The sequence below is a fragment of the Pyrus communis genome, chromosome 12 (genome assembly GCF_963583255.1).
Source record: "Pyrus communis chromosome 12, drPyrComm1.1, whole genome shotgun sequence".
NCBI lineage: Eukaryota > Viridiplantae > Streptophyta > Magnoliopsida > Rosales > Rosaceae > Pyrus > Pyrus communis.
Window position 1 is genome coordinate 21,486,448 of NC_084814.1, and position 17,696 is coordinate 21,504,143.

General features: G+C 37.1%; 3 protein-coding genes across 5 annotated transcripts; 2 read left to right on the forward strand and 1 right to left on the reverse strand.

Annotated features, from left to right (window-relative positions):
* Positions 1-5,599: 5,599 nt before the first annotated feature.
* Positions 5,600-6,619, reverse strand: LOC137710170 (uncharacterized). The gene has a single exon (XM_068449117.1). The coding sequence runs from the start codon at positions 6,617-6,619 to the stop codon at positions 5,600-5,602; it is 1,020 nt and encodes a 339-aa protein (XP_068305218.1).
* Positions 6,620-8,630: 2,011 nt separating this feature from the next.
* LOC137711464 (uncharacterized) lies at positions 8,631-11,624 on the forward strand. The gene is made up of 5 exons (XM_068450710.1): positions 8,631-8,919; positions 9,762-10,001; positions 10,090-10,176; positions 10,295-10,428; positions 10,940-11,624. The coding sequence occupies exons 1-5, from the start codon at positions 8,680-8,682 to the stop codon at positions 11,046-11,048; spliced, it is 810 nt and encodes a 269-aa protein (XP_068306811.1). The 5' UTR covers positions 8,631-8,679; the 3' UTR covers positions 11,049-11,624.
* Positions 11,625-12,742: 1,118 nt separating this feature from the next.
* LOC137710508 (probable serine/threonine-protein kinase WNK3) lies at positions 12,743-16,742 on the forward strand. 3 transcript variants are annotated; one of them, XM_068449551.1, is made up of 8 exons: positions 12,743-13,098; positions 13,319-13,356; positions 13,530-13,757; positions 13,858-14,081; positions 14,188-14,345; positions 14,836-15,007; positions 15,077-15,217; positions 15,342-16,742. In XM_068449551.1, the coding sequence occupies exons 1-8, from the start codon at positions 13,012-13,014 to the stop codon at positions 16,181-16,183; spliced, it is 1,890 nt and encodes a 629-aa protein (XP_068305652.1). In that variant the 5' UTR covers positions 12,743-13,011; the 3' UTR covers positions 16,184-16,742. The 3 variants fall into 3 exon arrangements, with proteins under 3 accessions (XP_068305652.1, XP_068305650.1, XP_068305651.1); XM_068449550.1 differs by having other exon boundaries at positions 12,744-13,098; positions 14,827-15,007; positions 15,083-15,217; XM_068449549.1 differs by having other exon boundaries at positions 14,827-15,217.
* Positions 16,743-17,696: the final 954 nt, after the last annotated feature.

The following is a 17,696-nucleotide window of genomic DNA, read 5'->3' on the forward strand; positions in this document are numbered from 1 at the left end:
TGCTGCCCTTTATACACAAGTCCCAAAATTCAAATTTGGGTTTTTGCAGAAGAGGTCAAAAGGGCCAAATTAGGGATTCAAAACATGCAGATAACTTAGTTAAAAAATAGTTTAATATTTGATTGGAGTGTTTAAGTGGCCCTAAAGTGCACCGAAAGGGTGGGGTTATGAGTTTTCATGTATAATTTTTTTTTCTTCTGAAAAAAAAAAATATTATCTATACCAAGAGCATGAAAGAGTGTTCATAATAAGGTATTAATAATGTGGTTCAAATTCGTTTTTGGCAATGATCGAATCTAAGAACTCTTAGGTACAAGCGAAGAAAAATATCACTAGACAGTAGTAATAAGAACCAATATTTTGGTGTTAGAAGTATTAAAAATTCAAGGTTTCTGTGCTGGATGTGTATGGTTTTTCTTTATGAGTAATGTTAGGGAGATCAAATTTTTTAAATCAAGTTGCAAACTAAATGATGAGTCACCAATAAGAAATAAACACGTTAATCGATACTTAATTAATAATACAATTATCTGTAACCACATTTTTTAATTTGTAAATTTAATTTAAAAAATTTGGTGTCTTTAGCTTTACTCCTTGTTTATTGGTTGACTTTATGCGGGTTGCATTTTTTAATGTGTTCCTAGTTGTGCGGGTGTTGGGCGGGGTGGGGGAAGAGGTGAGAAGAAAAGATATGCAAAACATGGTGGCCTAATGTGTTCATTCTTTGTTTGTCCTTTATGTCTTGTAAAGGGCAAACAGTACGAGTCACCATGTAAGTGGGAGACAAGAGTTGAGATTCATAAATAAAAAATGTACTCTTACAATATATTTGTATCATCTTTTATACTATGTTTTTAATAAAGATGAGTCACATATATATTGATGGATCTTATTTTTATTAGAGAGATGATATGAATGACTGCATAAATATGTGGTAAATGTAGCATTACTATTAAGAAATGATAAATCCACATTTTTCTACTTAATTTTGTTACTTTTGGTTGATATATGCAATTAAATTTAAGAAATAAATAGAATTATATTGAGAATAAATCTCACATTGATAAGAGTTGAGACTTTGCACGTGCTTATAAGTAGGTGAGCTATTCTTCATATAAGCAATTGGTTTTATGATGGGCCATCAACTTCTTTATAGTACAAGAGCAAGTTGGCCCACGTGTGAAGTCTAATGGCCTCACGTGCTCCACGTCACCCAAGTTGTGTTGTGCAAGTGTTAGGTTTGAAAATTTGTCACACATGATGAGACGTGTTAAGAATGAATCTCATATTGATTAGAGGAAAGACTTTTCATGTGCTTATAAGTTGTTAAACTACTCAACATACTCCCCTTATTACCAATTGATTTTATATACGTGTGAAGCCCAATGGCCCCACGTACTCCACGTCACCCGAGTTGTGTTGTGCAAGTGTTAGGTTTGAAAATTCGTCACACATGATGAGACATGTTAAGAATGAATACAATATTGATGAGAGGAAAGACTTTTCATGTGCTTATAAGTCGTTAAGCTACTCAGCCTACTCCCTTTATTACTAATTGATTTTATAGTGAAACCTCAATTTTCTTACTGTTTTCCCAATAAAAAATTGTTATGGTTTGCATAGTGATCTCATAAACTCCATTCATATAAATACTAATTTTAAAATTTTCTGATTCATCATTGCTAAATTGAAATTTTATAGTGCGCATAGATGTTTAAGTGGCAGAAAGCCTCCCATTTCATATTCAAACCAATTCTTTTGCTCTCAAAATTATGCAACCAAGTAAGAGACTCAAAAGATGTTATGCACAAATTATTGAAAAAATTAGACAACTGTGTACTTTTCTCAATCCAAAGTCAACGAAAATGCTTCATGATTTCCCAAAGTAATTTAAGAGATTATATCCATGATCAAACTTCAGTACAGCTTATGCAAGCATAAGAGAAGATTAACATTTTTTTTTTCTTTAACTAGATTCTAAAATCAATGAGAAGGATTAGAATAATGAATTTGATCATTTTTAGGTGAATTTAAGAATGACCCTTCTGTATGCTCAAAAAAAGGAAAGAAAAAAAAAAGATTGACCCTTCTGAGTTGACGGGGCTATTCACTTGTGATTAATTGTTTTCTTCATTTATGAAAAGAGTGAAATAAACACCGTAAAATAATATTTATAGACAGATAGACTATTTTATTCATAACAGAGACGTGAAAGTTGATAACACGTCATCTTAACTAAACACAATAACGAAAACAAAAATATGTTGTTATTTCAGAAAACAAAATAATATATGATTCATATAAGAATTGCCACAAAAATGGAGCAGGTGTTTCTTGAAGCCAGCCCCAACCAAGCAGGTGTTTGCGATAAGCAGTGCAAGTTTGGACGTGTTCTGATGGTTTTGTCACAAAATCAGTGGCTTGAAGTATTCCAGATTTAGCATTTGGAATATGTACGGTCAAATCGTAGCTGCAGGTGCGGTTTCTATAGGATAATATTCGGTTCTGTAAGCCGAACTTGCAGGCCTTAAACATGGTTTTCTTTGGGCATCAAGGTTGGGTCTTGATCATGTTCTGGCGGAAGGAGGTGGAAGGATATAATAGTTTCTTTCCTCTAGAAACTATTATAATAATTTCTTTTTATAGCCACAATTTTTCAATGCAGAAACAAATGTTTTTAATAAAATGAAGTACAAAATTCCTCTTAAGATTGTTCTCTCCTCTTATAACCCCAATTCTGTTTAGGTACTGCCTATTTTCATCGCGATTGTTGCGAATGTATGAGAGTTTGTGTAGAGCTTGGGCTCAGGTGTTCGCACCACCACCTTTGTCGGCCCTTCCCTATGTTCGTCCTTGTTGGCGATGTTGTACATGAAATCTTTCTTCCCCCGTACTTCTTTGATTTCAGGAGGCCAAGATTATTAGAGTTTTTATGTGTTGTTTTTTTGTGGGTTGGGCTCCAAGGCTGGCTTTGGGCTTTGTCTTCTGTGTTTTTGAGCCCATCTGATTTTTTGTGCTTAACTTGTATTTGAGCCTCTATTGTACTTATTCCTTGTTGGTAATGAATTTTATATTTGTCCAAAAAAAAAATTCCTCATAATAATTTGAGGTATGTACTAATTCAAATTTGGGGTTTGACTATAATACTTATACGTATTAAATACAATCATTCTCTAACGGTCAAATATGTTCATGTAAATATATGTATTTAATACAATCACTATCTGATTGAGATGGTGATTGTATTAAATACATATGATGATTGTATTAAATACATGTAAGTAGAGGTGAAAAAATACCAAAAAATCCTGAACCGAACCAAAAACGCCCGAAATCGAACCAAAAAGGAATAGTCTCAATTTTATGACCCCATACAAGAAAAAAAAAAAAAAAGGAAAAGTGTTTCCAAGGTATCTGCTAGTTTCATCAAACGGGCACGACTTTAGTTTAGCGAAATTTTATTTTTTGTCTTTTATTCTTTTTTAATTTATTCAATTAAAATGCTGAAGATGAAAAAAATATTAGTGCGGAAATCACTAGCAATTATGACTATCTTGTTTTCTTTGATCTACTCCAGATGCTTGGTAAAACGATCTCCAGGTGAAAAGATATACTATCTTATTCTTTGATGAAAAGCAGAAAGTTGATCATGCACTAGAAAAGAAGGAAAACTTTCCAATGAATGGCAAAGCATATGAGTTGGCCGTCAAAATAGAATAATCTTGTATTAGTTGAAGAAGCCCAATCAATCATTTGTGAAGGTGGAAAGTAAGTTTTTCTTCCTCAATAACTGATTTTCTATTTCTCCATTCTTTTTGCGGTGGGAAGGGGTTTACTTATAGCCCTTCCACCCTTGTTGTCATAGTTATTATCCGAGTGTATCTTTATCTCGTAAAAGTGGTAGTTCGTGGTAATTATTATTAAAAAATTATATTTTGTAAACAAATTATTAAAAATAAGATATTATTTTATTTTGTCTATTCTTTTTGAAGGCAGATTATCTGCCCTTTTATTTGGACGTCATTCACTTCTTCTTTTATTTTGTACGATCGGTTAAACCGTTAATATTTTATATTAATTTTTTAGAAAAATAATAAGAATATAAAATTTTAACGTGATTTAATCAGACAAAAGGAATGAGAAGGAGCGCAGACATTCTGCCTCATTCTTTTTCTCCATCATCTCTCGAAACATCGACCTCTCCTCCCTCTTTTTCTTTGTCCCCTCTGTCTTCCTCTCTCTCAAAACTCTCCTCCCCGTCTATCTTCCCCTTAGAAAATCACAACCCACAAGACTAATCAACACTCCACGCAACCTCACGACGCCAAATCTCATCACACCGCTACCGGCTATTTCTGACCATTCTCATTAGAGCCCCATCAAATCCTAAATCTAACTCCGCCGCTGGTTGCACCCAACACCCAGATCGTCGTCCCTCTTCGACAATGACGACGACCTTAGCTCTATCCCCCGCCGCACGGTCGACGAAATCCTCAATGACACCGATTCGTCCGCCTCATCGTCCACGCCCTCCTTCATTATCCACCGTCTCAATTTGGATTCCATGGTTGAACGTGGCTGACGACAACGTGACGTCATACCACTTGAGTAAAGCTAAAATACAAAAGAATCTCTAAGAAAGTTGTCTTGCGAACGACTTGATCGGTTATTTCTATCGAAATTTTCTCCATACTGTGAAAAAACAATATAAAAAGTAGTGAAAGAGAAAAAATAACAGATCTTTAACGAAAAATTCTGGGTACTATTTATTTTAACGAAAAATCATATTTTTATACTAAAAAGTTAATCTTGATATTATTCATTTTACACTTTATTTTGTTATTATCGTTAAAATTTAAAGTTTTCGAATAATTTTCATTAGTTTTCCTAAATAAAAAAAAGCAAATAAATAAATTTATATATATTCATATGTGGTGCATATATGGAAAATGTTGCAATTAGAGGTTCAATCATCATCAACAACTCCTCTCATCTCTATCACATATCCGACATTTTATGCTAGATACAGCCATTCATTAGCCTTTCAACATATTATCTAATATTTCTTTATATTAAGTTTGAAGACATCACATTCACACATCCACATGTTGGTAGAAGAAATTTGCTCAATTATCAAGATTAGATCAAGAAAGAGGAAACAGAAATTTTGTATTAAAAAAATATATAATATGTGGAAAGATGCCTCTCTAGGTTGGAAACTTATTGGGCATTCATTTGTGTATTTTGTCTGTCTTTCTCCAATCCTGCCCATTTGTTCAATCCCAGCTGTAACTGACCTCCAACCCCTCTCCCTCTTGGGCCCCACCTCCTCTTTTAGCAATCCAATCCTCCAACACACAAAATAATCTGCATCCTCACCGTCCCATGCTGTCCCCATTCCTTGATGTCCCATGTCGTTTTCCACCCTAGCTCATTCCTCTAGTGATGAAACCAATGATATTCCAAATCAATTACGTAATATCATGTAAAAATGTTAATGTACATGAATAACTTGAGGAATTGTCATCGTGCGAACTTGAAATACCGTCACAGTAATGTCTACGATGAGTATAGTCTACCAAGAGATGGATACATTTTCTCATTCAACCTTCCAGGCATAAAGAAACAAGCAAAACTCGGATGAACAAGCAGAACTTGCATTAATCCCTTCTACTGATGCAGAACTAGTCTGAGATGACAATGGAGTTGATGCCGATGAAGAAAATGGCAGCGAGGACGACGAGGTTCTCGATAACGGTGGCAGAGAGGTACTTGAAGCAGGCAAACTTGGCTTGAAAATAAACAATGCATGCCTTAATCCAGGACTAAAAAGCCAGTCATGGACATCCCAATAGACCTCAATTCTCAAATTGTTGATACGAATGGACTCATTACCTCTAAACTTCCATTGAAGATGCTTCACATGAACCACCAAATGCCCATCAACCCTAATCTCCAACTCCGGCTCCACCCCATTTAGGGTACTTCCACTCCCAATGCTCCCGCCGCCACCGCCACCGCCGCCGCCTCTGTGTTTGCATTCAATTGCAATTTCGTGCAGCCTGCCTTTCTCATAAAACTTTGCTTTTGTGGAAAACTTTTTCTTACCAAAAATGTGCTCTTTTTTAGAAACCAAAGTGGGATCGGTGAGGGCAGGTCTAAAACCTGTTTTTCTGTATGCATCTTTTTTGAGATCACCAAGAAGCAAAACAACTTCCTTCTCACAAAGAACCGCAACGTAGTACTCTGATTTGGGCTCCGTCCCGCCGTTGAATTTTGCGGCCTTGAGGTCCCAGAAGATCTCCACTGCTTTCCCATCAACCACAAAGCGCTTGGAGCCTTGCTTCCTCCAGAAGTACCATGGCTTGAGCTCAACTTTGAAGCTGTGTTGGGTGTGCTGCTGGGTTTGATCTCCATCCTGGCCCTCCATGGTCACCGATAGGCCATGGAGGAGCAGGTTTTTGCACCATGTGATCGTGATCAATCGGCTCTGATCAGCTATCTTGGCTCTGTACACTGACATGTAGACACTGTGGCCTGACCTAGCCACAGCTGATGCATCATCACTTAACTTCTCACCTGAGGAGAAGCAAGCAGGAATGCCAATGTGGTCTTGCATTTTTCGTCACCACGACGGATTCAGGATTTGAAAAATCAGGTGCGTTGAACGACGAATCCAAGACTCAAAAATGAGGTGCGACGAACCTTTTTAACAGTGACGGATCAGGATTTAAAACTAAAGCATATTTAAAGGAGTTTTCAAAGCAGAAAGTTTCTCAAGAGGATGAAAACCAAAGGAGCGGAAGATGAGGAACAGATTGGAGGAAGGAGAGTTGGGGGGGAGAGGGGAGTTTTAAGATGGTGGGAGAGAGTGAGTGAGAGAACCTAGTCACAAGATGTGTTGAGTCACAGATGCTGCCAGAGGTGTGTTTGGCAGCATTGTTTAAAGAACAATTTCTAAACTGGCAGATAGACTGGCAGTGTATTTCTAACCTCTCTCTTACCTGGATTTCAATTTATTTATTTTGTTAGTTGTATTTTAAATATATTACAATTTTCTTTGCAATTTTACAAAGACAACTTTATTGAATCCGAGGTGGTTTTGCTTCTGCTGCAAGCACTTAAATTACATAATTCCATGCATGGTTAAAAGCAGCAATAAGACCATTTGTCAACACATTATTTAGGGTTCAACCTTGTTATTTGACTTTTGTAAAAAACAGAATCTTAAATCATGAGTCGAACTATCAATCAACCATCGATCAACACATCATGCATTTCATAAAATATATAATTCATAATCTCTCTAACATCAACAAAAAAATCCAGTCAAAATTATATAACGTAATAGAGTTGGGTATTTGGTTTGCTTCCCGATGTGGGTCTTGTGGATTTTTTATTGTTTGAATAAGTGTTCATAAAGTTTGTTTATGGGAGGCGCAACTTTTTTTCAACTTTGTATTCAAACATGTGTAGTAATTTAGGAGAGGAATCTAATACTCCGGGGGTGGTGGCGACAATTGCTGAGGAAAAAGTCTGAGGAATCTAATGTTTGTAGCTGCTGCAGATCTGGTCCAGCTAGCTTCCTCTTTACATTGCATTGCAGCCCTATGGCTGCCCACTAATGGTTGCATAATAATGCTTGGATAATCCTTTCTTTTTTACCTATAAATGATATCATTGTGACGGTTTCATTTCAAGTCAATCAAAGCATTATTATGTATCTTAATTTTAATATTTGTTTTACATGATAATGCTTAATTCACTTAACGTACTGCTATAGTGATATCCAAGTTGATAGACCAAAGTTGAAATCCGAAATATCATTAGACAAGGAATGAATCCAAACTTTCTCACATAATTTAGAATGACCTATATTAGCAAACGCATCAACCAGCATTGTTAGTTGTCATTCGTGACATATCAAAATGTGTAAACTAATACACATGGATTGAAAAATGGGCAAGTTCCACGTTGAAACTTGGTATGTCATACTTGAATATCTAGGTATGTTTTTTGTTGTTCAACTCAAACCTTCATCTAAACCGCATATAAAGAGGGATTAAAAAACAAGAGGATCCTCAAACATAAACAACTAGATATCATCCCCCATGTCATTCTCTTTCTTCACCTTTCTTACACGAACAATGATTGACTACTGAAAGAAGAGTAGAAGCTCATGTTTAAAAATTGACGTGTGTCCAAATAAGTAGGATGATGTTGGTTCAAGTTTTAATTCTTTAAATTTGTGGACATGTGTCCAATTTTAATTACACTGATTGAATTCAGTAGGAGCTCCAGCTTTTCTTTCGGCAGCCAATCCTTATTCTTCTTACACATGCCTCATGAAATATTACATTTAACCTTTAATTTGGCACTTGAAGAAAAGGGCTAGTCATCTTCAGGTCCAAAGTCAATTACTGGGCCAGATTATACCGTTGATGTAGGCCCGTTTGTAAAATCCTTGGGCCCAAATCGGAGCCCTAATGCCTTGAAGCCAATGAGGGCATTTTCGTCCATCTACCCTGAACATAAACCCCATTTCCCAAGCGACCGTGGGTTTTGGGTAAGCCACCGGTCATCCCTCCCCGTTTGTTTCCCTAGAAAACCCAATAGAAAATTGCCTCCATTTTCTCAGCAACCAAACAGAAAATTTGATTGCATACCCACTTCGTAAAAATGCAGTCTTTAAGCGCGAGCATCCGATTGGTCCGAAGACAGAGAATAGACAGCTCAAAAATTGCTCATTTTAGATCAATCGGAGCTTACCAATGGAGTAGCGGTTCTGGGTTTAGCTCGTCGGCATCGGATCGTTTGGCGTCTGCCAAGAAATTGGGGGATTCTTCGGGGTTGGGGTCTCTGAAAAGTTCCTTGTTTCAGTCAATTTCCAAGTTTTCGTATCGGTCTTCGGCCTCGTTCGTAAGTTTTTGACTCGTTATACTCTATTTAACAGCATTTTAGCATGTTTTAGTTGATATTTAATTTGAAGATTGCATTTTTAACATGTTTATGGTATTGGATTTTACTTTGAATATGCCTGTTATTTGTGAATTTTAGGTGTTATTATTCGAAAACACAGTGTTCTTCGTGTAAACGAGTTACTGGGTGTTGGTACATTTGAAAAAAGAAGATTTCTTTGTTAACTTAAAGGTATTTGATGCACTTCGAGCTTGCGAATGAGTCTACAGGCCGATTTGCTTCGCATTTTGCCTTTCGTTTTTTGGAAGGTCACTTGCCAGTGTGCACAATGGAAAGGGATCCGGATCTCTTTCCACCTAATCCACCATGTCCATGATCCGGACCGTTGAAATTTGATCCAACGGCAACGGCTACAAACAAGGAGTCCCTTTAAAAGTTATAATAACTGTATCCGTTGGATCAAATTTCAATGGCCCGGATCCTAGACTTGGAGGATTAGGTGGACAGGGATCTGGAGAGGATCTGCACAATGGTCATAAGTCATAAATTTTGGTAGAGAAGGTGAATTGGACGACTATTTTTATGTGTATGAGATGTATATATAGTTACAAGGGTTAACCCGAACACCTGTAAACCGGAAATGTGATAGAGAAGTAACTAAAGGATATTCTGGAGATGTGGATTATGACATAATTACCGTACAACTAGGAAACACGAACATTAGATGACACGTCATAAACACATATTTATGTTATACAGTGTGGAATTCATCTGAAGTGCAATATTTTGTCTTTCCTTCCTATCATCGATTTTTTGTGATGCTGTGTACTATATTGTACCAGACTACGACTAGCTCTCCAAGTGAGACATCAACTTGTTCGTGTAGTTCCAAGGTATTAAAGAGTTCTCGACCAGGATTTTGTCGATGTGCGGGGGTTTTACCTCCTTTCCCAAGCAGGTGCATTACAACAGGGGCAAATCCTGTTCAATCAGCTACTCAAGATTCAGGAATGTATGAGTCTGATGTAGCTCCTCGCATCAAATTCAAGAGGCTTGATAAAACTGCTCACCACATAATGCAGGCATGCCTCTATCTTTTGGTATTCATGAAAAGACATAACGCATGTTCTATTCCTTTTATATTTATATTGGTTCATTGTATTTCCACAGATTCTAGATAAGGAAGCTGTAGAGGAAGTGAGGACACAGAGAGAAATACCGGATGTAAGGCCCGGGTACATGGTGCAACTCAGAGTGGTATGTTGTGTTCATTTTGAAAAATTAAAGTTTTGTAAGCTGCTTTATGTTGTGGACGGAGTTCCTTGCGAGATTGAGTAGATTCTTTTTTTCCCAATGCTTTTCTGTATGTGAACAGGAAGTACCCGATAACAAGCGACGTGTTTCAGTCGTGAAAGGCGTTGTGATAGCTAGACGTAATGCTGGTCTAAACTCTACAATTAGAATCAGGAGGCAAGTGGCCGGGGTCGGGGTTGAATCTCTCTTTCCACTGTAAGCAATTCTGGTTTTTATTTTCTTTGACATTGATGGTCCTAGCCTGTATTGTCTTTGCTACCCTGCTTTAAGATGTAAAGAAAACATGTGATTTTCATAGTGGGATGTCCTGGAAGTGGGTGTATTGAAATTTTCCCGTGATAACTTATTAATTCTCAACTCTGATTATACGGGTATTACATGCTTGTACAACTTTATGCATACGACAATTCAAAGATTAGTTTGTTGTTGATTGTCTTATAAAATGTACATTAAAATGGAGCCCGTAGAAAGTTACTGAATTATATAGTCAAAATTCTGTACTCTAAAAATAAGAAACTAACCATGCTCAGGAAATTATTTTGTATGCAAACTGGGTGTAGTGTCTTCAAACAAATATTTATATTGATTGCTGATTAGTTCATGTGCAACTCATGTGTGGGATTTGCCTATTCCTATCATTTGTTTCACATAAGAAGAACTGTGCTCAGTCTCGACAAAATGACTGAAAGTGGACAACGTATGGCAGGTATTCGCCTAATATAAAGGAGATTAAGGTGCTGGACAAGAAGAAAGTGCGGAGGGCGAAGCTGTACTATGTCAGGGACAAAATCAATGCATTTAAGAAGCAATCGTAGCCGGTGGGATCAAAAGGATGTTGCCTGACGAAGATGGTACCCATGTATGACTTGGGTCAGAAATCCAGCAAAATTTTTGGTGATCTCTTGTCCTCTTATTCTTTTTCTTTTGAACGCGTTATTAGTGTGTGAATCTTCGTCAAGTCTTTGAGAATCTGAGATGCCTGGTAGAGATGTGCGAGTTCAATTGAATACCGGGCAACTTACCTGAATATTTTACTTACCGATTTAGTATGTACTCAGGTTGATGAATGTTATCAAGTTGGCATAAATGTGATTGTTACACACGTAGACTGTTTTATCATTTATTTTACTTTGGTTAGCTTCTTCTGTAGTTTCAAGTCCGTTGGCCATCTCTTGCGTTGCTTGCTACGGAGAAATGAGAAATTTTTCAGTCTAATTGTCATATTTCTTTGTGATGTTACTAATCCACATGTTACGATATGGTATCAGTGGACAACATGGTTTAAACATAAGCGACCTAGGGTACGAGTGGAATTGTAACACAGCATGGCAGTGTGACCAGTCACACTGAATCTTTTGCTGACATCGCTTGAAACAATATTTGACAGTCAACTTTTGAATGCGTGAATTGTAATTGGTAGATAGGACAGAGATTTTTTTTTTTTTTTTTTTATTTTATTTAGTATATCGATATTTTTACACTAGGAAAATAAGAAGTTCGGCGAAACCACACAATTGGCAGTCTTATTTGGTATTGAATTTGCTATCCACGAGATTCGAACCTAAGACCTCTAATTTTTAAGACAAGAGGAATATCATCAGATCGTAGTAGTAGGTCTTTTTTAGCTTAGTGTTTTTGGACGTGAATTCAAGCTATGAGGTCACCATCAGCATTTGTGTGCTAGTTCGTCATGTCTTTATGTGATAAGATTTCTTTTGGAAAAATTATTTTTGTACATTAGCGTGACGAACATGATTAATTAAATTACGATTAATTAATGTCACATTAGGTGCTAAATATCCTGTATTAAAAAGTCAACGAACAACCCACTAACCTTATAGTACAATATCTAGTTGTGTCGCTCTCATGAATACTAGGTCCATTTTTGGGTGTTGGCGGAGATTAGTTTTGGTGAGCGTCTTTTGATGTTTCGAATTACAATTTACATACGTATTAAACTGTGATTTAAATATTTTCACTTTAAATTACAAATGGGATCTCTCTTTTCTCTAACATATAGCTTTGTTCAAGCTACTATCTTATTTGGAAATATTTCTAAAATGATTGAAAGTGTTTTTGATGAATGTGTTTTTAGATTCAAAAAACACTTGAAGCGTTTTAACTAAAGATTGGTTCTAAAAACACTCTTATGAAAAACGTTTTCAATCATTTCAAGACACTTTCAAACGAGTCACTTTCAATTGATTGGTAGTTTTATAAAACTTAAACAGTTCTGATCATGGATTAACCTGCTAACTGGTTAGCTTGCAAGTTTATACAACACTACCACTTTTTTGGATGAATATGTTTTTTAGCAGTCGTCTTATTAAGAAAGTCAAACTAATATTAATCAGTAGAGCCCACTTGCAAAAATTGTCAACCGTTAGATGGCCACACATAAAGAATCAACGTAGCAGTTTAACGTGCGAAAGCAAGATGAAGAAACGCGCGTAGCACATTACTCCCACTTGACCGCAATAAATACAACAAAAATAAAATAAATCAAATCAAAATCTCAGTTAGTTCTATCATCTGACTTGCTCTCTCTCCGTCTCTCTGCCAATCCGACGGCTTCGCTTTCACGTCCCAATCTCTCTCTCTCTCCTCCTTTCACTTTCTCACACCTCCGCAAACGCACGCTCCTACGTCTGTGCTCTCCGCCTTCATACTTCAGCACCTCCGACTGCCGGTTTCCTAATACGGTGCGTATTGGAATTTGATCCGAATCGGGTCGTTTTCGGGTCGATTCGCTTGGAAAAGACGAACGAGTCGTCGACAATGCCACATGATTTGTCGTCGGAGCAGGACACCGACGATGCCGATAGCGAGTTCGTTGAGGTTGATCCCACTGGTCGATACGGTCGGGTCAGTGGCCGTTACTTTTTTCACTCTCTCATTTGTTTTAATTTTCATTTTTTTCTGTTTTTATTTATTTATAATTATTTGTCGATTTGATTTAGCTGGTTTACTTTTGAAATGTTTGGAAATTAATTACTCAATGCCTTAAAGTCTTAATCTTTGATTAATAATGTAGTGATTTAGATTGATGTGTGTTGAATTCTCTTTTGTTTTGGTGATTTTGCAGTATAAAGAGGTTCTAGGAAAAGGGGCTTTCAAGAAAGTGTAACCTTTTTGCTCTCATTTGTTTATTTACTTATTTATTTTGTGAATTAATTTTTGGGTTTTTAGTTGGATACAAATACGTTTGAATTTGAACCATTTTACTTGATATTATATCGAGGCCGAATTGTGTTGTGGATCTATTTTTGTGTGGCCTTGATCGGTAAGGAACTTAGATATCGAGCATTTGATGAATTGGAAGGAATAGAGGTAGCTTGGAATCAGGTTAAGGTGGCGGATCTACTACGCAACTCCGAAGATGTAGAGAGACTTTATTCGGAAGTTCATTTGCTTAAGACTCTAAAGCACAAGAACATAATTAAGTTTTACAATTGGTGGGTCGATGCCAAGCATGAGAACATCAACCTTATTACAGAGATTTTCACTTCGGGAACTTTACGACAGTGAGTTTTTAGTGATCTGTTGTTGTATAACATTCAATGTATGTGATTCCTTTATGCTTTTATTCAGTGTCCCAGTGTTTCAGTGTCCATTATCGTGTAGGTACCGGAGAAAGCATAAGCACGTTGATTTGAGGGCGTTGAAGAAATGGTCTAGGCAGATCTTAGAAGGCCTTTGGTATCTTCATAATCATGACCCCCCAGTAATCCATCGAGATTTGAAGTGTGACAACATTTTTGTCAATGGGAACCAAGGTGAAGTCAAAATTGGTGACCTAGGACTGGCTGCTATTCTTCGACAGGCTCGTTCAGCTCACAGTGTCATTGGTGAGGACTACAATTATAATCATTATTCATATTTTTCTTCTGGGATAGTATTTAGTTCAGAATCTTTAGTAACAGAGCCGGCAATGTAATTGTTTCATTTCTTTAGGTACTCCTGAGTTTATGGCGCCAGAACTTTACGAAGAGGAATACAATGAGCTTGTAGACATTTATGCCTTTGGCATGTGCATGTTAGAGTTGGTGACCTTTGAGTATCCATATGTTGAATGTTCAAATGCTGCTCAAATATTCAAGAAAGTGACATCAGTAAGGGCTTCATGACCTTTTTATGCATATTTTCTATGTCATAGTTGAGAAGAATTTCCTGTCCTTGAAAGTTACACCAATTAAAAGTGTGGACATGAACAGTCACTGGATCTATCAGACTCAAGTTTTTTAGTATTTTAATTTTTCTAGATACATTGCATTATTATTTCTTTTGATTGTGGTTAATGATTCATCTCATTGGATTGTGATGCATGATTCAGTTGTTTAGCTTATTGCACTACAGGAACTTTGGATCCTTTCCCACCAATAGAAAGGTTTATACTTGTAATTCTAGGCATATTTGCACAAACGCCCCTTGATCTCCTGTTCCAGGACGAGCATAAATTTTGTTAGTTTGCCACTTTTCTGAAAAATAAAGTTGTTAGGAGGATTGTGGCGAATGATTGTGATACATTCTAACATGGTCCTTGAATCAGTTATAACATGCTACTTATATCGGTTCTCTTTTTCATTATGGGAGGGAGTAAAGCCAGCATCGTTGGCAAAAGTGACAGATCCTGGAGTTAAAGCATTCATAGAAAAATGCATTGTGAAAGTTTCAGAACGCTTGCCTGCAAAAGAACTTCTTATGGATCCTTTTCTCCAATCAGATGACGATCGGGAAAGTATAACTCGCTCTCTACGACCCAATCATTACTCAGGTAAAGTGAGTTTTTTATCTAGTGCTCAAAAGCTTTTTGTGTCATTCTCCTCACATTGTGACATGCTAGATGCAGAAGGCAGTTCTGATCAGATTGATATTGAGACAAAGGATATGGACCCTTCTCATGAGACAAATCGAGACTTCAGTGTGCAAGGTCAGAGGAAAGATGACACGATATTTCTGAAATTACGAATAGCAGATTCTACAGGTAGCCTTTTGTTTCTTTTTTTTTTTTTTCCCGCTTTTCCAGTTTATTTACTTTTCAGTCAAAGAAGTATGTTTTTATGCCAGTTCCTGGTCTTAAAATTGAGAAAGTTTCCACCTGGGCCCAGGTCATTTCCGAAATATTCACTTTCCATTTGACATTGGGGAAGACACTGCAATTGCTGTTGCCAGTGAAATGGTTCAAGAGTTAGACCTGACAGATCAAGATGTTTCAACAATTGCTGAACTAATCGACTCCGAAATCCATTCCCACATTCCAGATTGGCCGATCGGAGAAAATTCTGGAGATCATATTGATGGTGAGGCCTCAACTCCTTATAGCCATGCTTCTGAGTATAAGGAGGATGCTTCCCCCGTGATACATGAGGCCCTTCTTTCTAGTAGTCTTGCGTTAGAAAGATTGCCTTCAGGCCGCAAGTACTGGTGTGAATCACCCAAGGAAGGCGGTGGAAATTCTCCAGGGAAGTATGTCATTACCAATTTGAATTCTCCAGCCGATTCGGTCACTGCAGGAGGTGCTGAAGAAAACGAGAACTCTCCTGGTAGCAGCCCTAGGGAGGAAGATGATGAAATTGGTGCTGGCGCATCAAATTCACCAAATGGTGGTGTTGAGGAAGATGAGAAATCTCCTGGTGGCCATAGAGAGGAAAATAATCCAAATGGTGATGGAGCCTCTGAATCACCGAGTGGTGATAGTCATGCAGCTACTGATCCACATCTTATTAATGGAGTTCATCCATTTGAATCAGAAGAAGTAAAGATCATTGCCGAGAAACTTGAGAATCTATTGGTACAACAGAAAAAGGAGTTAGACGAGCTCAAGAGGAAGCATGAATTAGCAATATCAGACCTATTGAAAGAACTCCCACCGGTTTTCTGTCAAAAAGTTTTAGATAAGTGTAAGACAAGATTTCCAGACTACAAAGTGCGGTATGAGGGAGACAGCTAAACCAATCAATTTGCAGATTCAGCGTCCCGTTTCCATTTCATATCTCCACTGCCAATGCTGGGATATATAGATTATTCAATTAATTTTCCAGTGACGGAAATAGAAGTTGCAGATATATCCTGTACTTCGGTAAAAGGTTGGGGAGCATGAGCTAGTAGCTGTGTTTTTGGCTGCTGGATGTGGATATTGAGGGAGATTTGTAATCTAGATCAGCTTGTAGAGTGACCCGGGAAGCCCTACAGATTCCGGCAGTTGGAACTCCCGCGAGGCAACACATGAGTCTGATAAGTCGATTTGATGCCCGAAGATCAACAAGCTCGCCTGCATATAACGAATACGCGGTAGCCATCACATGGAGTACATACCTGTACAGATAATTCTTTACCCTTCTTCTTTCGGTTATACCTCAAATCAGTGCGTTGAGCAAATGTGAAAATTAATTCGAATTTCTTAGCTTTGGGGGTTTTACTTGTTTGTCAAGCTATTGCTGTGGCATGCTTTGCCCTTGGTTTATTGTTAAATTGCATAATAATCATAACATGAAAGTTGAAATTTATAATTTGCCCTTGTATTTTTCTGGATTCCAAAATATGAGGTTGGTGTTCGTGGCACGTTTGCCATGGTAGATTGTGACTCCACAATCCATGGTTTCATATGATTTGTTTCCAAAAATTAAGGTATTTGCATCAACTACGTGGCACAAAGGGAGTCTGGCTTTTGTGGGTTGCCATCACATAATGGACACAAATCACCATCGATCAGTCGACTGCACATACTTTGGAGCCACAACTTGATGAGGTGCATTACGTCGTTTTGGAATTTCTTTTAAAATGACTGAAAGTGATTTTGATGAGAGTGTTTTTAGAATTAATGCTCAGTAAAAATGCAAGTGAATCATGAAAAAACACTTAAAGTGTTTTTTGATAAAAGCACATAATTGTTGATTCTTGCAAAAGTATTTTAGTGTTTTTAAAATCCAAAAATATTTTCAATCATCTTTAAATTACTTTCAAACGAAGCCTTCTCAAATGAATTTAAGAGCCCCATGGGGATTTTTTTTTCTTTTACTTTAAAGAAAATAAATTTTTACAAGCCATTTTTCTCTTTCTTAACATTTCTGTTTACTTATGTTTCTTAATAATCATTTGATTTATTCATCAAATGATCGGTGGTAAACTTGAGTGTATAATGGGACGGAAGAGAATGTGTGAAAAGCAGCTGAAATGTTTTCGTTGAAAAAGAGTACGATGGTGAGTTGCCAAATCAAACTATTTTCAAAATAATTTAATAGTTTAAGCTTTGAAATTTATAGAAAACTCGGAGCTTGAGGATGGATATTCATACTCCAGAAGTTCTTTGCAATTGGAATTGAAATCGAAATCCCTAAAAATGCAAATAAGAGCAGGAAAGGTTTTATTTTCACACGTGTGAGCCCACAACCCTGGTTGCACAGAAACGCCAAATTCCCACCAGTAATCCACAAAGACTAATCCCTCCAAAACTCTGAGGCAGA